We start from the raw sequence: 23,602 nt of genomic DNA, 5'->3' as shown, positions 1-23,602 counted from the left end.
TGATATGAAAAATTTAATAGGGTGTGGTTCCTCGACAAATATTCTTGCGACGTGTTAATGCCACAAGTACTATTGAACGGACCTGTCTGCGCATGCCATCTGTATATTCGTTTTTTGCATGTCTTTCTGTCAATGGAGACGAGTGCACCGGTACCCACCCGGGAAACTGCTCAATGCGGGATAGGCAAATAACAGGATTCTTCACAACCGTTCAACGAAAATGATAACTTCCGCGAAGGAGCTGTGGTAGCATTGGACGAAAGATGTGGCACAGCGCACAGGGAGGCGGCACACTCCGCACACCACACCAGGTGTTGTACCGGGTACTGCGATGGCGCCTGCCAATGGCATCGGGACGCAGCAAGTAGCGCTAAAAAAGAGCTTAAATTAAAAATGTTTTAACAATAAGTGTTACAAGGTAATATTATAGATGGAAATGATTGGGTTCCCATAATGGCTAGTCCCATAGGACTCCGTGTAGTGGCAACCGTACCTGCGCTCGGCGCTGCAGGGCAAGTGGAGGCGGCTCCTTTCTGTTGACAGTCTGAACTCAGGCAAATTCTCGATGCCGAATTTAAGCGATATTTGGAGGACGGTGGCAGTTACTACGAAACCGTTAACTAGGGGATCCAGCTTGACTATGCGCCCTGCAACTGCGCTGTGGAACGCTATGGGGTACTATGTAATGGGGTCGCTGTTGTCAAGTTGCTCACTAGCGAAAAGTGCTATTTTATTTATTTCCAGATGCCACATTGGCACAGCATTATTGTCTTGCGCAAGGGAGCAACCCAGAACCATACAGCAGTGCCAGCAGTGCCAGGCATTGTCACATGGGGTCCACGGTGTCTAATTGCTCGTTGTCGTTTTATTTTTAGTCTTGCCTCGACCGAATAATTCTTCCTGTATTCTTTGCACACCAATACAATGGTTGATACCGGCAATTCCCACATCTTGAAGAGGAAATCGAGCGGCACTGCTGCTAAGAAGAGACGATGCTCAATTAGCGCGTTTGGATACAGTCCAGTGCTGAACGGTAAGTGGCGCATATGCGTCGGCTTTATGCTACTCAAAAAGTCACGGTGGAACAAAAGTTTCCGATGCCCTGAATGGACGAGCGCCTGCAGGGTTCTGCAGCTATTCATCTGACGGGATTCTGCAGACCCCAATATCCCGACGACAGGCGCAAGACGGATTTCCACACCCGCAAGCGCAAACTAGAGTACACGAGTATTTCTTTTGAGCATGTTAATGCACATAGAGAACTTCAGCGACGGGCTAATCACGATATTTTGCGAACTATCGATGAGAGATTGTTCATGGACAACTTGGGTAGCCTTGAACTGAAATGTGCAGGAACACTCCCGAGGCAGACGGCGTGCACTGCAACTGCAATCTGAAAAGAAGTTGTTCGTGCAAACACCAATATGCTCGCTTCCGTTGCTGACACTCAGGTTCGTTAGGTTTCGTCGATCCGCAGGGTGAGTCGAACTCGATCCGGCGAAGGTTGGGGCCAATTGGACGTGGCGGCTGCCCCTGTACACTCGAACGGAAGTTCAGATTTTTCTGTCTCGCATCGTACTACCGCAACTTCTTCCCTGGACTCGCTCGCACTGTCACAACCCTGACAGACCTCCTGATGACGGAGAACTAACTTTTCTAGAAAAGAGTGAGCATGCAGCTGCTAGGCGCATTAACCACCTGGCATCCCAGTACTCACGCTCCCTGATTTGGGTCCACCCCAGTGGGTCAGTATCACATCAGTTGGTATGATGCTCTCTCCGCAATCGAACGACTCGCAAAGTACCAAGCAATCGCCTACTATTCAAACAGTTTCATAGAAATAAAGCGGAAGTGTCCAGTACAAGGGCCCACGTGATCTGGTAGCCAGATTACTTTTTTGGCAGGCAGTTCACCGTTGAAACCTATCATTAATCCCTGATACGTCTGACGAGGAATTTTCACGAATACAAGAATGAACGAACCGTTGGGTGGCTCTGCCAGCTCACGCAGTACAAACTCGCAGGATGCGTTATAGAATAGACGGCAGCCTCTTGCATTGCTAGGCAAGGCATGGGCTCCGCCGGTTATAGTTTCGAGGTTGCTGTACGCGCACAAGCTTTGGTAAAACTTCACGAGCACGCTTTAGAGATCCACGGTTGGATCAACACAGCAGTGGAGCCAGTGGCTAGGCGCTTCTGGTGGCCTAGGGGAATATCTCCTTGCTTGTCCGGAGTACCAACAGCTAAACCCGTGTAGCATGCTCAAATGAGGATTCGTGCAGAGTCTTCCTATCTTTGGACGGGTCTAGACGGATATATCAGCGGAGCGTCCCTTTGTCCTTTACAACCATCCAGGGGCAGCGATAGCAGATACGACGTCGGGGATAGACTCTTCAAATATGCCCTCTTCATCCCGTGTTCGAGTTCTTCTACAACAGAAGGAATGGCCCAAATATTCATCGCTAATCTGTAGAAGCTCCACTGTCGTCCAGAAACCAACAATAGTGACAGGGATCCAGACGTTGGCGTCTTCTTGCGTGAGTTCTAAAGCGGCTTAATATCAACTATAACATGGCCAATGCGAACTACCAGAAGGCGGACAGACAAATCAAACGCACCGACAGCATGTTTGTGTATTTGCAGCTGTATCCCTGGAAAACGTCAAGGTGGCTATTTTCCTTCCTTGCGCGGAATGGCCTTATAGGACAATCACGCGCACTTGGGCTCGTAGCTGCAGTGCACAAGCACTACAATGGTACTCAGATTGGGCGTGTAGATGGGACGGAATCAAAGCAAAGAAAAACGAGAGGGGAAAAGAAAATCTGAAATAGATAAAGGATTAAACTAACAACGGCCAGAAAAACAAAGGAAGAGAGCGAGCGAGAAGAGAAGCAACACAAGCAAACCAAAAAAAGCATAACAAACTAATGCACCTTAGGCGCATTACATAGAGTAGGACGGAAGAAGTAGAATGAAAATAAACAAGCTGAATATATAACAAGCTGATGAAGCGAAGAAGAATAAAAGGGGGAAGCAAAATACACAAGTAAGTGTAACTAACTAGCGGAGCCGCATAGGAGGAGTTAAGATAGTACATGAAGAGGACGGAGAACAAATTACATTGTCTAATTATCAGCAACAAAGAAACAGAAGCGGAGAGGAAATCGTGAGTCTAAAAAAGCACATCAGAACAGGGACGGATAGACGCAGGTAACTAGAGAAAGAAGATCAAATGTGCTGCATAACGTGAAGCAAACGCAATGGAATGCCAGGCAGGGCAGGAATTAACTATAATAACCAAGACAGCTACACGTAGATGGAATCGCATGGGCACAAGAGAGGGCCTGGATGAGAATTAGGAGCCTACAGCTCACGTGCTGGACTAGGAACAATAAATCGGCAGCAGGCGGGCCAAGCAGGATTGTTATGGAAAAGGATATGCACAAACAAACGGTGAAGGCACACACGAATAGTCTTTGGGGAGGTGCCCGCAAGCGCTCTCGCGGCACACTACGCTGTACAACAGGATGACGAGGAAGAACATGCCCAAAAACGGCATCACTTGTACGACGAGGGCGGGAGCAACCCTGTACGGAACACAGCATCAGTATCGCACAACAACAAGCACACATGGACAACAGCGCAGATTCGGTATTCCTTGGCAACGTCGCCAGGAATGGCGACCGCCGTAGCGTTCCATCAACTATCGGCGACGAGGAGAGAGAAGAAGCAACTTGGAGAGGCCACGGCTGTAGCTGGGCAAGGGCCAGCGCAGGCCCCCTATTCGAGCAGCTCAGTAAACGGAGGAAGGGGAAGGTAATGCGCAGCACTACAATGGTAAGCCGGAATGGCCTCCAGAGGACTTACAATCCAGAATCTGAGCAAGTAATAAGCATTGAGAAATGAGTTAACTGAGGTAACCGTGTTTAAGAACGAAACCCGCTGCGGAGTATACCAATGAAAAAGAAGCCTCACTCTGGGAATATGGCTGGCAGAGGCACAGATGATGCTACGGGCGGCCGCACATCGGGACAGGGCGAACATGGTTCTTTTTCTGGTAACGTGGTGACTCTCATGCTCTTGGGATTTTATGCTATTTAAGGTGTATTCGGTAGCCAGATCCTGTAGATTCCTGACTAGATCGGCCCTAGTCAGGCGCACATAGGTACCAAGCCGGGCGTAGCTCACTGCGGAAGCTCTCCGTCATCCCGGGTCCGCACCGAAACACTCCAGTCTCAACTCACATTAGAACTGGTTCGTCGAAGCCTGCCCCGTATGCGCGTCGCTTCTGAGTCCCATCAGCAGCTGGTCACAACGAGGAAATGCATGAAAAATGCGCAAGAACGCCAGGAAAGGACATACGACATAAGGAGTTCAGCAGTCATCTACAATGCAGACGCCTTGCTCTGAGCGGATACACAAGCCTGCCGAATAGCGCAAGAATGCGAGTACGCGAATAAGGTAGCCGTGCGTTGGGAGCTGAAGAAGGTAGCCTTGCGTTGGGTAGGGCCCTTTGCTGTTGGTTATCGGGTGAACACGTTGGCATACACCGCGAGTTAACCCCAGTGTGGAGATATCATCATACCATCAGTGTTGGCATCCTCAAACGGTTCAGGGAATCTCTTAAATTCCCGTGGACATTGAGCATAACACAGCAGCAACTTCATTCCGAAAGGGCACACCTGGAAGAGCATGATATCCTGGACACATTGATATCAACCTGCAAGGGCCACATAGAATAGGAATATCCGGTCAGCACTCCAGGAGACCGAGCAGTCGAGTGGGTTTCTCAGGGTTGACGTGCGAAGCAATTTTCTTAAAACATCTGTGTACTTTTTGACTCAGCACCCGCAAATGAGAGCATGTGCGAGGTCGGCGCAGCTTGGCCGTTCCTTAATTACGTGGCAATCGGCGATATTTCACGGGTAATGTAGAGCCTTCATATTTCCATCTGCTCTCTGGATCCAACTATTTTACCTTGTACCTACCCTTCCTCTCTTCCCTACAGCCAGCTCAGCTCCACTGCAGGCAACAATTTCACGTTCCTCCCATATAGGATTAGGCAGCAGGCTCGAGCTAACGTGGAGAAGGGCAACAGTCGAGGCGCCAGCGCTGAGGTGTGTAATGAGGCCCCCCTGCCTACAGCGTATGTAAGATTATCTTCTCTGTACGTTTCGCGGAACCGAAAAAACCTGTTGTTGCAGCTGCCACACCTTATTGTTGAGGTCTCCCTGGGAAGCTGCAGTAGCACCAGCTCGGGAGCGACAGGAGACGAAGGAAAACGAATGCCTCCTGCAGCAGTGTTGGGCCGGCCTGCCGCAACGGGTTCCGCTGCTGCTGCTATGCATGACGCTGCAAAGACAGCGGAACTTGTTCTCTACGAACCGCATTCAACTCCGTTTCAACACCAGGGAATCTGAACGATGCAATTAATTACGGGCCTTTGGGCAATCACAGCAACAACGGTAAAATAAGCTTTTGCAGAAAGGATGCAGGCCACTCTAGGTTGATGCTTGCCCAGTCGGGGTGAAAATTGTTAACGGACTACTCTTCAGCGTAGAAGAAAAAAATCGCCAACCTTCCTTCTGCCTTCCAGCGGTCTTATTATTTGGACGTGAGACGGGGAGCACCCGTTAGTATGCCCCAGACACACACTCGCATATCAGCACACGTCTGAGCTACATAGAAGTACGCCGCTTCGCTTCAGACGCGCGCTCACACTGCACACCACTCAGCGAAATCGTTTACGTCGCTCCGCAAAGCAAACATGAAGTGAATGAAAAGCCTTTCTAGCGGGAATCGAACGCGCAACCCATTGTACGGACGCCTGCGTTACCTAAGCGGGATTGGAAAACTCCACCTGCCGTTTCAGATTTCGTGTTTCAGTCAGCCGGGTTGGAATAGATGCACAGGGACAGTTCGGATAGTTCCTACGACAAAAACATTACTGAAATACGATGCTTTTGTGAAAGAGGAACGGTGTGCGAAGACAGGGATAGCAACCATTGCTAGCGAGCACACAAGTGACACGAAGAATTCCTGTGGAGTGTGCTCCCCTTGTAACGGGGCGAGGCTCCCAGCTGATGTTCACTTCCCAACAAGCGGGCATACCCTGCCCAATATCCTTTATGCAAAAAGCGAAAGCGGATCGGAGGCTTCGATAAAGATTTGGGGAGAATGCCTGAACCTCTTCCTTGGACTAGATCTCCCAATGTACCTTCGGTATATTCAATGCTGTACGCTAGTCTACCAGATGGGGGAGTGGAGTTCTCTGCTCGCACCTGTCTGGATGAAGCATGCTGTGCTACCGTCTGCCACGAGTTGCCGAGACTAGCCGCAGATCGTCGCCAGCTGCCATTGAGTCAGAAGGCTGAGGGTAAGACTTCGTAGAAGGCATCTGGCCTCAGGGAGAGGCTAGCTAGCCTTTGGAAAATCTTACCTAATGCATTTTGACTCTATTACTGCTCACAGCAGCCTTCCACTACTATCGCTGACTCGTTACATACATGTACCCGCTCCAGACAGGCTATGCTAGAGCGGAAGTCATCGGCTGATGTTGAAGGCTCCCGTCACAATACCAAAGACCCCCATTTTAATTCTTGCATTAGCGCTGTAGACAATTGTCAAACATCTACTTGTCTATCAGTAGCCAATCTTGATGCAAGCGGAAGTACGTCAAAAGGCTCTACACAGAGCACTGTACGACCTGCAACAAGCGCGAACTACCTACACGAACAGGGGAATAACGATCGTGCGCCTCTTGGCAAAGACGATATATGCAGATAAGTAGATCCTATCCACATCTCTGCAGTACAATTAGTTGATTCGCATAATTCGTTTTGTTGGCCGGGCAGCGGTCTGCAACGTCCCACGACGGCAGCAGAATTCCGTGTGCGGCGGGGCATCCTTTAGGAAACGGGCCAAGACAAAGATGAGTTGCTTGATGACGAAGAAAATCCATGAAAATGATGTTTCAGCCAATATTATGCAACTTGAACGCCAATAAACGGAGGAATATTCCCCTAGGGACACTCTCAAACCGTCGCATTGCTCTGTTAGTTCCCCCTCGCATGCCCCCCATTCCAGCCCATGCGCTGTTGCGGGGAGATTCTGTGGGAGAACCTGAGGGATTCGTTGTGGGGTTCTCCAATATCAGTAGTTTATTTATCTGTATTTCTCACCAAAAGCACGGCTGCTGGTGGAACCCATGCTAACCTCGCGGGGGTGTACCTCGCAACTGCGAAATCCACAGGCACGACGGGGGCGAACTGATTGGCGCCTCTTCATTTCTTTTGCCCCATAGGCCTCATATTTCGTTTCTTTTTCGGGGTCGAAAAAAACAGGCTTTTCTCTGGTCTGTGCCGCTGAGTTCACTGTGTTCTGGCGGTTCTCCTGTACTCTGCCGTATCACAACTCCTCTCAGGTGTATAGACACCCCTTTTTGACCTGCGACGAACTTGCTTCATTGTAATGAAGCACGCGATTTTTTCATATGTGCCATAGATTTTTCCGCTACAACTTCTTCTTGCGACTGCCCGTCGCGTTTTTCCTCTCCAACGATCTTTTTTCGCGCACCTAGGAGCCAACCGCAGGCCAACTCGGAGCCGAGAGCAGGCCAAAAGACGCCGTCGCCGCGGGCCTGAGGATAAAGAAAAGGATTTAAACTGGGATTTTCCACAAAGTGGCCACTCCTTCTATTCAACCTGAGTACTCTGTCTATGAAATGACTCGCCGGAAGCGTGACTCTTGCAGCTGCGTTGACATTGCTCAAAGGGATAGGGGTTTCAAGGGAAATCCACCATCTCATTCGGACGACAAGGGACAACTTTCGAAAGGCCCGCTCTCTAAACATCTTTGTGTGTGAGCTACGGTTCGAGAAGCACCGCCAGCTAGAACCTTGTTGGTAGAGACATAACTGATTGTCTCGTTGCCTGCAAGGTTAGTTTTATTAGTTGGATGTGATGATTCTCCACTGATTAATTTTGTACTTCGTCAGCATCACCGACAGGAGCGGAGGCCGTTCTGTTGTCTCTTGAGGGCGATGGCCATCCCAGCTGTGGCCGTCGGGCTGAGGGCTCCCTTGCATGCTGAGGGGGGCCCCTCTGTGGTCCCTCTACGGCATACGTTCAGCCAGGCGGAGACGAGGGATGGGACCCACGCTTCACGAAGCGTGGATGTATCTCGTGACGGTTCGCACGAGGCGAACTGCCGCCGCTGCTCTAATTGCAGCTGTGGCGCAGGTGCTGGAGGGGGCAGGGCGCCTCCTCGGAAGCCGTTGTTCGAGGTGTCTGCTGCTGACGCGTCTATCGTTGCTTCTGTAGCAGCTTTGTTGCAGCACCTGGGTATGCAAAACAGCTCTGAAGGGTGCGGGGCGCCTTGCTTTCTCAGTGCCACAGAGCCAATGATCAGCATGCCGGACTACTTGGAGCGTTTGGCTCGTTTTTTTCAGTGCAGTGGGGAGTGTTTTGTGCTGGCCTTGGTTTATATTGACAGGCTGCTCCAGATGAACAGCAACGTGTGGCTGTGTCCTCTCAACTTGCATCGTCTGGCGGTAACAGCCCTGATGGTTGCTGTAAAATTTGCGGACGACACATTCTACTCGAACGCGTATTATGCGAAGGTTGGGGGCCTCCCTCTGCAGGAGATGAACCACCTTGAGGCCACGCTGCTGCGCATGCTGCACTTCAGGCTGCATGTCATGCCATGGGAATTTCACAAGTACTTCAGACTCGTGTTGGACTCCCCTTTTGCCACGAGGCGGCCGCGCGCCATCTGCTGGAACAGCAGTCAGCCCCAGCCGCCAGCTGCAGCAGATAGTGGATCCAGCAGCAGTGGCAGCAGCAGCAACAACGGTCTTGAAGGGCTGACCTGTGGCAGCAGCAGCAGGGGCAGCAGCAGTGGCAAAGCGCCGCAGCAGCAGTGCGGGAACACGTGCTGCTCTCCGTCTTCTTCTGGATCGACTGGATGTTTCTCGGGTAGTTCCCAGTCCGTTTCACCGCCCTCTACACCGGAGGCTTCTGCTGTCACGAAATCTCCGCTGCAGCAGCAGGAGCTAGCTAGTAGCAGCAGCAGTAGCAGCTGGTGTTCACCCGAGCAGTTGGTCAAGCGTCCAGCGGACGACGAGCATTCCGTCCCTGAAGAGCATATGCACCAAGTAGAACGGCGGGGCTGCAGGGGGGAAGAGCTTTGATTTTCTTTCCCGGGACGAGCCTCAAGCTGTGGAATTATAGAGGCCCCCCAGCCAGCATTCATGTGAAGGGTGTTGGACTGAATAAGCAGTTTGGAGGGGTTGCGTGAGTAGTGCTGCTCCTCTTCTTCGTCTCGACGTGGAACGGGTAGGAGAGTTGCGCTGATTTATTTGTTTGGGTGACTACAGTTTGGGCGTCCTTGGTTTTAAGCAGGCGGGATGGGGTTTTGGTCGAGTCCCGTCGTTAACTGTTTAGGGTGTAGGGATGGCTGAGTTCAGCGAAAGGGGGGCTTTCCCCTGCGCTGGGGAGGGAGAGGGCCGACGAAAAGCGACCATACGGATGGCAGCAAGGCACAAGAAGACGAAGAGGAGTGACCGCCCTTTCCCATCCCTATTGCGCCTTCACAATGCACAGAGGAGGTCTTCCTGTTAACTCTCCTCTATTGTTTTTACATTTGAAACCCAACATCTCTCGTACACTCAAAGCAAATGTTTTACACACTAAACCGCTTCCGGCTACCCTCCGTTACTCCAGGTTGGCAGTAGCAGCGAACGTTTTGTACTTAGGGTTAGCTGCTGTAGCCCTAGAGGACAGCCATTGGCTGGACGCATCCTCTGCTGTATAGTGTAGGCACCTAGGGAGCGAGGAAAGCATGCACGCCCATCTTTTCGTTGCAGTGGCAGTTTGTTGTAAGGAACCCTTGACGTGTCTGTCGCTGACGAGATAGGTGCAGTCGAGCGGAGGTGTAAAGTCAGCTCACATATACGTTCTGTTAATGGTGGATGCCCAGCTTCTGTTTGTCTGGAATCTGGCGGGGTACCGACGGGCTCCGGCCAAGCGGAAGCAGCAGCACCAGCGCTTCAAGCATTGCATACACACGATGCTTGCCAGTGCACTGTGCAGTAGCAGCTGTGTGCAGGGGAGCTCCTGCTGCTGTAGCGTCAGAAGCTTGAATAGTGCACAGTCACTGTTGTAAGACAGCGTCTACGATAGCCTGCAGCATCGCAGGTGTTCTTCCCGCTGCTGCGGCAGTAATGCAGTTCCCCACCCGTATGCTGAGAGCAGGCGTCTCGGCTTTGATCCAAACGCGGCCATTGAGGCCAATGGCTATCTCAAATTGAAGGCGGCTGCCCAATAGTTGCAGTACCAGACTGTCGCGGCATAACATGCTGCAGCAACGCAGGCGCACGTAGTTGTTGCAAAAGCTCGAAAAAGATTTAAGCTGCGTACTTAGCAAAGGATCGTGCATAGCGGAAGCAGCAACGGCAAACGCAGCAGCAGCAGGGACGTCCGCAACATGCAGAACAGCAGTACAGATTTTTCATACCTGAATGCGAACGGAATAGGAACCTCAATAATGGTTCCACCTCTTAGCTCTCCAAGTACCTTCTCACTGCTGGTCCACGGCTTGCTGCAGTTGCTGGTGCAGCAGGTAACGTCAGCCCCCAGCAGGGGAGACAGGTGTGAAACGCGCAGCAGCAGCACAGATCCGATGCTCAGCTGCGGTTTGCTACGCCGCGTCGCACCCTCGAATCCCGCCACTGCTGCCAGGCGGGCAGGGGCAAAACCACGGATGTTGACCTGAACAGACAGACACACAGCCGCCATCGTAACTGTCGGATAGGCGGTGCCAGGTAGGGGTTTTAGTTCCTTCGACGCCAGGTCCAGTTGTGTGCTTCTGAGACCCCACAGAAAACTCGTCTGCCAATGGATACTCTACGGGGTATGGTTAACGGTCTAGGGCGTGGGTGAGGTAAGGACGAGCTAAGGAAATGGGAGGTGCAATAAAAAGCGCACTAGCATAGTTTGGGGGCGAGCCAGTCTGGACAAGAAGGATAAAACATGCTAACCAAATAGTGTCGTTTTCATGGTCTCAGCAAAAGGGTGTACGTACTCCATAGTACTCTGATCCTTTTGTATTGACGATTCCGATGACAATATCCCCAACTCGCGGCGTGTATCTGTTGTGTGTGCTAATACACACGTATGTGGGGGCGTGAGGGGGCAAGACGTGCCTAGGCAGTAGCAAGGAAGCCGTTCTGGCTTTGACGCAAGGCCCCGCCCCTTCTATCTCAACTGAAGACTCCGGCTGTTGCTGCGGCTCAGAAGTCCCAGTAGCCTGAGATGAGTGAACGTGCACGGCACTCCAGTCGAACGTGCGGGCTACTGCTGCTGCAGCGCCAGCCGAGGCGGACGCTCCATCCGCCGCCTCTGCTGCAGTGTCTTCTGAAGGTTGAATTAAGGGGCAGTAGTCGCCAGGGAGGAAAACGGAAAGTCCTTTCGTTGCCATGCTGTCTAATGAGATGCAGACGCCCGGGACTGCGGCACGCGAGATAGAAGTTGCAATCCAGAAAACGAAAGACAGAAAAAAGCGGCAGCAAGCAGGGATTGAAGGGTACAAGAACTTGTGGGTGAGTTCAAGAAAGGGGAAGGTTTGACTGCAGTGGTTGTCCCAAGCGCAGGATTGCGAAAAGCCATTTGCTATGGCAAGCAGCCTGCAGCACCATGCCCCAAGGAGGCGCAGCAGCTAAGAAAATGTTGGTCGCTTTCCTTCATACATCCAGATTATTCAAGTTTGATGACAACTGCAACTTCATTTGCTTGCGGACGCACATCTACGCCCTTTGCTGCCAGTCACAAGGCCCTCGTGCGTGCGAGGGAATCGCAATTGCTGCTGCCGGCCGGCGTTGTTTAGACTCAATGCACAAAATTAAAGAGGAAATATAGCTATTCAGGGGACTTCAAATTACGAAATTAGAACTGTAGTGGTGAAGATGCCCACACGGTGAGGCTCCACGGGCGTGGGGCCCCCTTGTGACAATGGATCTCCGTCGGCCGCGTCGATTGTTTTTACTCGTTTTTGCACAAATCCTTAGCCACATATAATGTTCACGGCAACTAAAGTTGCAAGTGGCGTATAATCGCGTTTTTGTCGGAGATGCGTTCCCTGCTTCAGGACATTGTGCCACACGGGCAATAAAGAGCATCCCGTCGTATCCAGCATTTGCCTCTGTATTCCTGCCCTTCCTTCCTTAAGCGCCTAGGTTGTAAGGCAGTATCTTTTTTGTGTTATTGAGTACCTTGTTGCTGGCTTGTTTAGTTGTTTGCCGGAGGAAAACAAATGGCTTTCCCAGAGGACTGGGGGCCTCCTCCCACATTCTCAGCGCTGCGAGTTACTCCCGAAGGTGTACCATTGAGCCTACACACTAAGTCACTCTCCTGCGCTGCAGAAAGAGAGGCTAAGCAACCCACAGCTTTGAAGGCAGCTGCCCTAGAAGGGAACATCCCCGGGGGTCCAACGGATGAACAGGCAGGAGATGAGAAGGCGTCTGTTTTCTTTGCTGTAAATGGATGCCCAACCGCCAGCAACGAGATGGTGGTCAGATACTGAATGACTTAGGTTTCTAATTTTTAACTAACAAAATAGTTATTGCATGCGTCATTCAGTTCTCCTTCAGGAAGTATCGGCACCAAGTCTCGGCATGCAGTGACTGTCTCTTGCCACACTCGTGCTTCTCTCACGGGTTGCCAAGCTCTTCCATACAAGCTTTTCCATCCGTTTCCTTATGTGCATTCTTCCTAGTCTTTTTCGGTTCGTCCCCGTGTGCGCGCGTGTGTGTTTTTCCATTAGTCTGTCCCCCCTTATTCCGTCCGTTTTCTGTGTCCCAGTCTGTCCCTCTCTGAACCCGTGTGTGGCGGTGGCTATCTTATGCAGATGTGCTTTTTGTGCACATCTTGTGCGTCTGAATGTGTACTTTAGTCTGGGCGTCTCTTCACGTTTTACCTTCTTCGCGGCGCTTGCTCTTCCTTGGCTTCATGGTTGTCTCTCTTTGCCTGTATAGGACTTTCGCTGTACAATTTGCCGTTGCACTTTCAGGTGAAGAAGGGGGAATATGAAGGAGGCTTTTCTATTTGGGAGTGTACATGGGACCTTTTGGGTTTCTTGCAGAAGACCGATAAAGAGGAAGCTAAACAAGTTCGTTGCTTGGTTGCCACTGGCCACGTGCTGGATCTGGGTGCGTATTGTGGCGGCAAGTGCTTCTTTGTCTCTTCACACGTTTTTGTCTGTGTTTGCATCCCGCTCTCGGCAAACAGACCCTTCCCTCGCCCCTCGCGTTGCATCGAGGCAGACTAGCCAGAGCCCCTTCTGAATTAACAGGATGAATGCAGGGTCACCTATCCAATTCAGTCTTCATCCTGGTTCATCGTGAACATAAATGGACATTTTCGTGCAGGTTGCGGTCACGGGTTGTTGGGTATTTGGGCTCTTAAAAACGGCGCGTCTGCTGTGGTCTTTCAGGACTTGAACAACGATGTGAGACCCCATGTTGGTAGCATTGCACGAGCATGCAGTCTATTTTGCCCACAAAGCCCCTGCAAAACCACCTCGGCACAGTTTAGAATGCCACAGGTGGTTTTTGCTTTACAAAAGAAGGGCTGACACCAGATCATCCACACGCGGCCACACGCGGCTTGGCTGATATGCTGAGTTGTTCCATTGGTTGCTAATTCTGTGCGTGTTGGCAAGCTGTCTAGCTACCTAGACAATTAGAGAAGTGATTTGCTAGCTATTGAACCCACTAGCTAGGTGAGTAAGCAAATATTGATGCGAGGTTGAATGCCTAGTTGGGCAGTTCGCCGATCTACTCTCTGATCAGTTGGTTAGGAATTCCGTTACATGGCCCTTTGGATAGCCGGATAGTGTGCTGGCTGGTTTATTCTGGTGGGCACACGATCTTGTAGGACTCTGAAGACAGCATTGACCCTTACCAAGCGGAATTTTTTCCACATCGGCAAGCCAGCGTATGTGGATCGCTTCGTTCTCTCCTCATGCTTTCTTTTGCCCTTTTACTCTCCTGTCCTTTTGAAGGTTCTTAACTTGGCAACGCGCTGGAACATCCTGAAGAACACTGAGGGCGATCTTCTTGGCGCTACCTTGCCCCATCAACATGAGTTGTTTGCTTTCGTTCACAGTGGCGTTTCCGCACCTGCTGCCACCGACTCTGGAGACCTTGGGGCAGCATCTGTAGATAATGTGGAGAATGTACTGCAACAGGTGGGCAACGGGGAGCACAAAAAGGGGGAAAGCTTTTCTCTCCTGCAGGGCCGCGCCCTTTGTGTGGCAGCATCCTGGGAAAATTACCCGGAAATTTGCTGCTCATGCCAAAAAGCACAACCGCAGGCACCGGCAGAGAAAGAGGCAAGAAAAAAGACAGGAACGGAATCTGAAGCACGGATAATGACAGGGTCGGGGAGAGAAAGAAGTGGAGCGACGGCCCTGGCAGAGACAAAGGTGGCAACTAGGACTCTGTGCCAGTCCAAGGCACGAGGAATTCAATTCAGTGTTATTTTGTGCTCCGAAGGAATCTACAGAGAGGAGACGTTCGAGCCCCTTGCAGAGATATTCAGGCGCCTCCTGCACAAGGATGGCATCGCTCTTGTCGCTTCCAAGAGGTATGCAGAGAACTTGCTTTTCTCTCATTTATATCGCTTTTAAACGCAATCATCGTTAGTGCCAGTCGGCATTGAGCGTTGTGCTTATGGAAGCTGCAGAGCATCTTCCCTCGACAGCTCTTAATGAATAGTCGGAATAGTTCAGGCTCAAGGATATAATTTGAATGTACAGTTTTGAGCGGGTACTGCTGTTTCTTGAAGTGAAGTACCAATTTTCCATTCCCCTTCGTTTTTCCTCTCATAATGTGCATCCCCACGCATCAAGCTGTAATTACAAGACTGGGCAACATGACAAACGCATGCAAAGTACTTTCTTCTTCAAACAGCTTCTGCTAATACGCTGAATCTACGTTCAATCCCCATTAAGCCTGTTAAACGTCTGCTGCTCTGTTTGTTCGAAGGTATTATTTCGGCGTTGGCGGCGGGTCTTTGGCCTTTATCTCCTTTCTTCGCGAGAAATACGTAGACTCTCTGTCAGTTGAAGTGGCGGCTTCGTTCAGGGGTGTGAATTCCAACAATTTTCGGGATGTTCTGTTAATTAGAAACAAAGACACGCTAGAAGCCCAAATGTAAATGAAATTGAATTTTAAATAGTCCCCGGTTTCTCGCGCATGCTCGACGGCAGGCTCCGTCTACCTTTTTCTGTTATTTTTGTCTCGTCACCCCACGGCGAGTCCCCGTGTTTTCTTGTTTAGACTGCCGTGCTTCGCACTAAGACGCAGGTGGGTGGCTGGTGCGCCGGTTTAGGGCATCGCAGTCTGGGTTTGTAGTAGTGCTGCCTGCATATCAAGCAAATGGGTGGTATCTGTTTGTGCACTTACTTGTCGTTTGCGTTGCCATGTAGTATTAGCAATGCATCGAAAGTCCCATCTTTGCGTTCTCTTTCTCGCTCACCCTGCACACGTTCACACTCGTACGTCGCCTTTATTACAGTGCAAGGCCCATTCGGCTTGGTTACGCCAACTCCCTGTCTGTAGTTGTAGGTGTCTATTAGTATGCATGGCTAAAAACTGGCACTTAGTCTTAGGATTAGCGCAGCCATTGATGATTTTACCTGCACCTGATTTTACCTGCACCCCTCACTTGGTACCAATTATTCGGATTTGTGTTTTCCTATAAGCAAGAATGCATACGTGGACTGGGTAGTAACGACCAGAATTTACGCAAGGATGATGCTGTTGCCGTAGCTAAGTTTCCTTAGTGACATATTAGGCTTTTCTTTTCATCTAAAGAGGCCTGCTACTGCTCGCTACTACATTTGCGGCAGCAAAATTCTTCGTTCCCTCTACAGATTTTACTAGGAGTGGGAAGTGCGTGATGCTGCCGCTGTGAGCCGTTTTAGAAGTTTTAGAACACAACTGGTCGAATAATGGTCGCTGCTTCATGGCCTGGGTTCGGTGCTATTGTCACTTGACGTAGAGACCACGGCTGTCACAGGCATGAGTACGTAGTGGAATTTAGTCGCCATTTTCCGCTACCGGTGCGGCAAGTCGGATATTAGGTAGTGTAAACGCTATGACATGTTAGGTTCAATGGAGAGGCGTGTAAGCAGCAAAAAAATGAACTAGGCATCCTTAAGGTCAGTTCATCCTGTGGAAGTTTCAAACTAATCTGCAATGTTGGTATTAGCCGATACAGAGATGCTGAAGTGCTGAAGCTGGATGTGAATTCCTCTTGCGTAGAGATCGCTGCATTTACTGCTGCTGCAGGAACGGCGCCGACAGTAGCAGACGTGCTTCTAAATAAGCAATGCCGATCCACTAGCAAGACCCGCCGACGACAGCGAGAACAAATAATGGCCGGTGTCACGCAAGGATCAATTCAGAGAAGCAGTGAGCATTTACGCTTATGGAACTAATCAAGCTTTTCCAGAGGGGGGCCACCCATATGATCAAGAAGTCCTTGAACAACTATTGGAAGTTATGACTCTAGCGATGAGTAATTGTTTCTGTAATTAAGATCCTTTTTTAAAAAGATTGCCATCAATTTCCTTTGGAACAGGGGTAGTTGCTAGAATCGATACTTATGAATATTCTATGGTTCTCTAAAATGCCATAAATGCTGCTTGTCATATACTTCCCACAAACCCTGCTGCCACAGTTCTACGTACTTGACTTTCACACAAGTGCGCAGGTGCGTACACTTATTTGCATCCCAATCAACTGCATTGCAATGTACTCGAATTTCAAGCGGTTTGCCCGTGCATATAAATACCGCGGCGTTAAAATTTCCGGCCAGAAAACAACAGCAAAAAATTGGCTGTCTTCTACATTCAGTCTCTCTTTTTTCTGACTTCTCTCTTCAGAAAGTCAGGGAAATAAGTTGTGTGCACTTCGTCGATAAGCTGGGTCTGTCTCCAGGTCCAGCTGTCCTCTCCTGCATCCCCGGAGGAAACGGAAGGAGGCAAGGAAAACGCACGTCGTAGGAAGAACCCACAATGCTGCTTGTCTTCATGTGCAAAGTGCCCGAAGCAAGAACAAAAGAAACAACAGGGGGTAACTGCACGGTGACAAAAATGTGCTGAACCCTTCTGCCACCTTGGTTTCCATCAGTAATCAGCAGTCTTCGTCAGCATTTACTACGACGCCTTCATCCGTTATAAAAAGGTCTTCTATTATCACATCCCTACGCGAGTCAAACGGCTACTGGCAGGTTCCCAAGGTCTATCTAGTGGATGGAGTGTTCTATGGGACACCCACAGATGCGTCGGCTGTCCTGAAGATGCTTTAGCTCTCAACACTATCCGAACAGGTTGTTGCGCTCCATGTCCTTCAGTATAGTCAGAGCGGCCTTAACGCGCTGCCACGCAGCACGTTCAGCCGGCCTCTGGTGTCTCACCGTTCCTCTTCCTGCGTATATGCCTCCAACTAAGTTAAAAGCTTGGGCCTTCTCCATCTCGTCACGACCAGTTGCACCTGCGCGAACACCCCAAAAATATCACTACGCATGCAAGGTGAAGCTCCCTTAGCACATGAATTCCCTCTGCCCTCTGGCTCTACGTCCAGCCTCGGCAGCAACCCAAAATCTAATGAAGTTAAATTCCATACAACGCACGTCTTGTGTCTCCTCAAACCGTGCGGTTCTAACCGCGTAGCCAGAAATGCTATTTTTTCGTTTCAAACTAGGTTTTTGTGGTATGTCTCACCTGGTCTCATGTGGGGCGGCTCGAGAGCAATATCCAGCTCACATATTTCCAGAGTCGATTTTGGCTTTTGCGTATTCCAATCTGCGACGCGGATGAGTGCAGGCAGGGCAGCTCTTGACCTCCTGGGATTCTCCGCATCGCTTTGGGGTCCCTGGTGCTCTCCTGGCCCGTATAACCACCGCTTCAAAACGCTGCAAACACCTGCGCCTACTGGATCTCTGGTGCCTGAGCAGAAAACCCTGAGGTTCTCCAGCCAGACGCTAACAGGGAAAGATTTCGAGTGCATGCAATCCCCATGATAGTCACTACCTCCACCGCCTTCCTTTTCTGTTGCTCCGCCCATGTCTGTTGTCCGACTGTTCCGGGGGCTTCTTTTGTTGCCGCCGCCATGCTGCTGTCCGCCTGCACTGGCTCCCAAATCCGTGGGTAAACGATAATCCTCAGGCATGAACAGGCGAAGATCCTCCGATGTTTGGATGTCCACAGCTGCCGATTGCAAGATCGGAGAAATAGGACTTGGGGCCTCATCAGGTCCAGTATGCAGTTCAACAGCCAACTCCGGCATAAGAGCCAAGTCTCGCTGCAGTCTGTACAGCGCGGGGTCATTAGGCGGTATCTTCGAGTTCGATTGCTGTTGCTGCTGCTGTTGCTCCTGCTGTTGGTTCTGCTGCTGTTGTTCTTGTTGTGGGGATTCTGCGTGTCCCTCTCTTTCCGCATAAACCAGACTTGCTGCGGGGGAACCAATGATAATGGCACGGCCCAGGAAAAAGGCGAGACTCTCTACTTCTTCGGGGCCCGCAGACAGCCAGTGGTCCATCTGTTCTCTGTAGCGGCAGGGGAGTGTGAGAAGTGGCGAAAGCTGCCGTCCAGCGTTTGCCGGTCCCCCGTCCGCTGCATGCGCTGCAAGCGCCGCCTCTACCTTTTCCAGGCATATGGCCTGAGGAGTGGAAGTGGCCGGCTCGCGCAGCTCACAGTGCCTCCTGTGGAAATTTTCAAAAGCCTTCAACGCTGAGACAGCATCTCCAAATACTTCGGCTCCCCTCAAATCCGTGCGAAGTTCTAGCGGACCCAAAAAGTGCTGGACGGCCTGTGCAGTTGAAACAATGATGCAGCACTTAACACATAAACACCCACATAATGCACCTGACACTCACAAACGCGGAAAAGGAAACTCATGAGAGGTGCAGACGCCAATGCTGATGAAAACAGCAAGCACACCCCACAACCACAAGAAAACGGTTCCAACCTACTCTCAAGGGCTATCAACGCAACGGCGAGAAGCACCAGTGTGCGTATGTGAATACCATCAAAATATATAGCTACACGCAAGAAAACCTCATCCGGATGTACACACAAGCGTGCGGCGGTCAATAAAAACGAGAAAATACTGCACATTTGCATCCGCCCATGCGCATACGGACACATACGTGAACCTCCAGATAAACAAACTCGAAGGAGTGCGTGTACCCGCACGCATAAATGAATTCATCTCTTGGTTCACCCACCCATACAGCAGACGAAGGATCTGCATAAATAGCATTCGCGTATAGATGCACGTACCCATCAATACAGACGCGTACGCATGTACAGGTACAGACAGAAAAGCAAATGCCTTTGCGCAAAGATGTGTGCACACACAGTATGACTGGAAAACAATCCAATGTTCTAATGCGGACAAAAACACGCCGATCTGTGTATGCATACAAGGATGTACATGCATATGTGCGTGCAATGGGGTCTCCACGCAGGTCGGGCCATCATTCCAGCAAAACGCAGGGATATGCAAAGTGATCTATACGCATCGGACGAAAATGATACACATGAGGCAGAAACAAGCCAATCAAACCGCGCCAGCAAAGAGCTGTAGAATTGAAGCCTTCCCCAGTCCCGCATCGCATCCAACAAGATGCAAGATCAGGACCCTGTCCCAAGAAAAGCACCGCCACCGGGCTTACCATGACATCGACAAGCAACTCGTGAACAGCAGTCTTCTGCCAGCAGTGGTTTGGAGGCCCCAGAGAGCGCAAATCCCTAACAGCCGCCACAACGGTAGACATAACGTCTTGCGTCGTGAGCATGCCCAGCACCCAGCTACCCAACGCCGCCCCCACTGCTGTGCGGTAACTCGCGAACGGGACACCCAAGGGGTAGCGAACGCCTTGCGGCGAGACCCGCTGCACAGGCGACTGAAGGAACACTGGATGCACCTCGGCCAGTTGACGGAAAGCTGCAATTCGAATTCACAAACACACCCCAAACCCTGAACAGGAAGCCCTTGATACAAGCCTACCACAGCAACAAAGATTACAAACAACATCCCGCAAAACAGCCTTCGACGCTAAACGACGTCCCATACAGCAACAATGATACTCAAAACTACGCAAAATAAGCAGTGCACTTGATGCCCAACATCAGACAGCAGCTGTGGCTGCCCCAAAAACAGTCTTACCTGCTACATCGATGAGTTCCGGATTCTGTGAAAACTTCTTTGCCGACCACCTGCCGACCTTTGTGGCAAGCTTGCTGCTGAAGCTAGCAAGCTGGCTAGCTACGCCGACCTCTTGCCGAGTTTCTACAACTTGCGTGTGCAGCTGCGTGACGTGGACGAATACTATGGGCGGTGGGAGCGGCGGCCAGCCAGACTCCCCATTAGCCCTGGCCTCTGCTGCCAGAAGCTGTTGTTGCGTTGCAGCTCTGAACAGTTGGCGCACATCCGCCGCTATCTGCACGCCGGCAGCATAGGCCACCTCGTCGCTTAGCTGTGCGAGAGACTGCAACTCCTCGCCCCCTCGTACCTTCACTATCAACTCGTACACCAACTGCACTGCAGGGAAAGTGAGGCCAGCTGTGCTGCACCACATTGACACAAATAAACGCATGGACCAGCGAGACTGAGAAACACCCAGTGCAGATGCACCCGAAGAGGCACACAAGACGCTCGGCCCTCACCAGCACAAAAACCTAAACCTCGCATGCTTCCAAATCCTTGTGACGGCGTGCTTACTTCATAATAAAGGGAATACTGTGCTTTGGTATATCTTTTCGCAGCTGGCCACCCCCCGCCAGTAATTCTTTCTGTCGGTCGAGGAAGACGGAGTGCAGCAACACGGCTGCAAGAGATTCAGGAAATTTAGTAGCCATTCCTGCAGCAGCTTCTGGATCCTTCTCCCCCGTGTCTCCCAGCACCACTGCGGGCCCTCCATTCTTTAGGGCCTCCTTGAACCCCCACACCTTGGCCTCCCCTCGCGAGTGCTGCGAAGACAGTACTTGGGCAAACTTCACTTGATTCTGATACCCTAACGGCCAGCGAGGGGCGCCTGCGCCGTACAGTTGCCGCACACCGCTAGTGAAAATTGCGTCAATGTCTTTGAAGAAAGAGGGAGGGCGCGTGAGTTGGGCGAAAAGCGAAGTGGAGACTCTTGCAGAGAGAACACCAGCCTTCCGTGGCAGTACGAGCTGAAGAGAATGCTGCTGCACATCATACGGGCAGTTTTGTGTCTGTGGCGAATGAAGGGGCACCGGGCAATGATCAATAGGGATGCGCAGGCCGCTGGGGGTGCAAGTGTGGGGCCCCAGGGCGAGCAAAAACACAAGCGTCCCTATGCCAGGGTACGGCAGCCCGCGAGCAAATTCGCCGTCGATGCCCCCGATGTGTTTGCCGAAAGCCGCCATGGATCCCGAACACCACAAGGTGTCGTCCACGTCTGTCAGGACCAACACATTGCCAAAGGAGGCCCCCACGCGACCAAAGGTATTGGGCTGCAGCGTGTCAGACACAACAAGAGCGCCTGAGGAGGCGAGACCTGCGCCGGATGGCCGGCGATCACGTGGCATAGTTGGCGAGATGCTGCGGTGCCCCATTGAAGAAGGTGCTGAGCGCATGGGTTGAGGGGCGCGCAAGGGAGGATGGATGGCCTCAGAAGCCACCTGAAAAACGCTGGGAACAGGAACACCACCACCCGGCTGTCCCGGTTGTTTTGGTGGCACTGGATTATTGCCGTTCCGCTCGCCATTTGATTCTTTACTGTCATCTTCAGAAGAAGGATTGTCCGGGGGGTTTTCTGCCGCAGCGTACGACCAGCTACTCAGGAAGAGGGCAATAAAAACAGGAAAAAGAAGCAGCAGCGGAAGCCTAGCCCGACGGTATCTTCGACGCCCGTGTCCAGATGCCACTGCGAAGGATGATGCTGCGTGTAGTGTTGCTACTTCTCCTGCCTGTGCTCCAGCCGATGCAGCAGGCCCTTCTGCTGCAGCTGGTGCTGCTGCTGCTCGACCCAAGCCCCCATGGGGGAAGTCTCGTATGATGGAGGGAGCGGTCATGCCGGCTGTAGCATATCATTCAGCACGATCCCTGACGTGTGGATGAGAGCAGGACCAGAGTAGAGAAGCATGTGCTTCAAAGCTCCTCACCAAATCCCCGCTCCGCTCGCCACGGCCAAACTAAGGAAGCGAATGGCCGCGATGGCACCGGGAAAACCACAGTAAAGCCATGCGGTATAATGATGAAGCTCCTTCGAAGTTGAATAAATAAAAAGGGGTAAGCTGCCACCGTCCAGCTTTGAAGCAGAAGCTGCGGGCAGCCGATGGAGCTGGGAGCGGGGAACAGCGACAATGGGACGATTCCCTTGTTCCGGTATGAGGAGACAAATAGCTGAGTAATCTGGCTACAAGAGCAACGAACAATCTCCCCCTTAAGTTTCATAAGCTGCTCTAAGGTGAATTCACCCTCGCGGGAACGCAGCCCCGAAGGAACAGACAAGCGCAGCCACACCGAGCCGCTCAATCACTCGGCGTCGTAAACATTATCTTGTGCTTCTTTACTGTCTCCTTGCTTAGTTCATTATTGTTACTAAAAGTTGTCCAAGTCATTAATAATAATTATCAGGGAAGGAAAAATATGTAGAAGTGGTCGTCGGCGTAGCGGCGCCACAGACTGCGACAGACTTTCTGAGGGCTGTTGAATTTTGTGCCGGCTCTTCTGGGATTGGGCTCATTCATTGGAACACAGGCTTCCGGTGGGCAAGGTTTCATCATAACTTCATTTGTCTTTATTCTCACTGTATAGAGTACGGTGGTTGAGCTCATGCAGCCTCACGTTTATAGTGCGTCCACAAACCAGCAGGGGCTTGACTTCGGGGCGAAAGGATTGCCGAACAGATTATTTTGGGAAGCATCACAACGAGACTTCAATCGTTGAATTTTTCGCAATGTTCTCCCAGATTCATTGTATATCATACCCAGCTTTGAAAATATTAGCCCGATGTCGCTCGACACTTCTTTCTCGTCTCGCTTCAAGGGCAGTATGGTTTGCGCAGCATGCTCTTTCGGAGGTTGGTAAGCAAGTTTCCACTTGCGTGCAGTCTGGCCACGGCGGTTCAAATCATTGTCAAGCCGATGCTTACAGTGTTAGTGCATGCATCAAAAAAGGGGGCCAGGGCACTATTGCATGTGGGGTTGCCCCGGCGCAGGAGTAGCGTCACTGTGAGCTGCAACTGACGATAAGCATCCTTATCTACGTAACAACCACAGCCCCCTGATTCGGTGTGCCCAGAAGGCCTGGATACTGCAGACAGTAGCTCGCTTGCGCTGTGCGACCTGTTATGTAAGCCTTTTTGACACTTTTGCCGCCCTGTAATGTTCTGAGGTCAGATCGAATACTCTCTGTCCAGGCAGGCAGCTGTTCCACTGCGCAATCAGCGATGTAGGGAGGTGGCAGCAGTTCTCTCCCTAAATTGAACAGAGATCTCGTCTATCTCCAAAATAACATTGGTGAATTTGAAGATCTCGACTGTCGCCCGTTGAAACGATTCCGCTAT

At 51.2% G+C, this 23,602-nt stretch overlaps 3 protein-coding genes across 3 annotated transcripts; 1 reads left to right on the top strand and 2 right to left on the bottom strand.

Moving 5' to 3' along the window:
• Positions 1–8,040: 8,040 nt before the first annotated feature.
• On the top strand, positions 8,041–9,189 carry EAH_00002490 (cyclin, N-terminal domain-containing protein, putative; the record flags this gene model as incomplete). Its single annotated transcript, XM_013394391.1, has 1 exon — positions 8,041–9,189. The coding sequence occupies one exon, from the start codon at positions 8,041–8,043 to the stop codon at positions 9,187–9,189; it is 1,149 nt and encodes a 382-aa protein (XP_013249845.1).
• A 962-nt stretch (positions 9,190–10,151) lies between these two features.
• On the bottom strand, positions 10,152–11,477 carry EAH_00002480 (hypothetical protein, conserved; the record flags this gene model as incomplete). The annotated part of the gene is made up of 3 exons (XM_013394390.1): positions 10,152–10,338; positions 10,515–10,768; positions 11,082–11,477. 3 exons carry the CDS (start codon positions 11,475–11,477, stop codon positions 10,152–10,154), a joined length of 837 nt encoding a protein of 278 aa, XP_013249844.1.
• Positions 11,478–17,380: 5,903 nt separating this feature from the next.
• On the bottom strand, positions 17,381–22,106 carry EAH_00002470 (hypothetical protein, conserved; the record flags this gene model as incomplete). The annotated part of the gene is made up of 5 exons (XM_013394389.1): positions 17,381–17,556; positions 17,787–18,900; positions 19,742–20,013; positions 20,236–20,636; positions 20,791–22,106. 5 exons carry the CDS (start codon positions 22,104–22,106, stop codon positions 17,381–17,383), a joined length of 3,279 nt encoding a protein of 1,092 aa, XP_013249843.1.
• Between the last annotated feature and the right edge of the window lie 1,496 nt (positions 22,107–23,602).

The sequence above is a fragment of the Eimeria acervulina genome, genomic scaffold (assembly GCF_000499425.1).
Source record: "Eimeria acervulina Houghton genomic scaffold, Eah_scaff8, whole genome shotgun sequence".
NCBI classification, from domain to species: Eukaryota; Apicomplexa; class Conoidasida; order Eucoccidiorida; family Eimeriidae; genus Eimeria; species Eimeria acervulina.
This window is presented reverse-complemented; position numbering and strand designations above follow the sequence as displayed.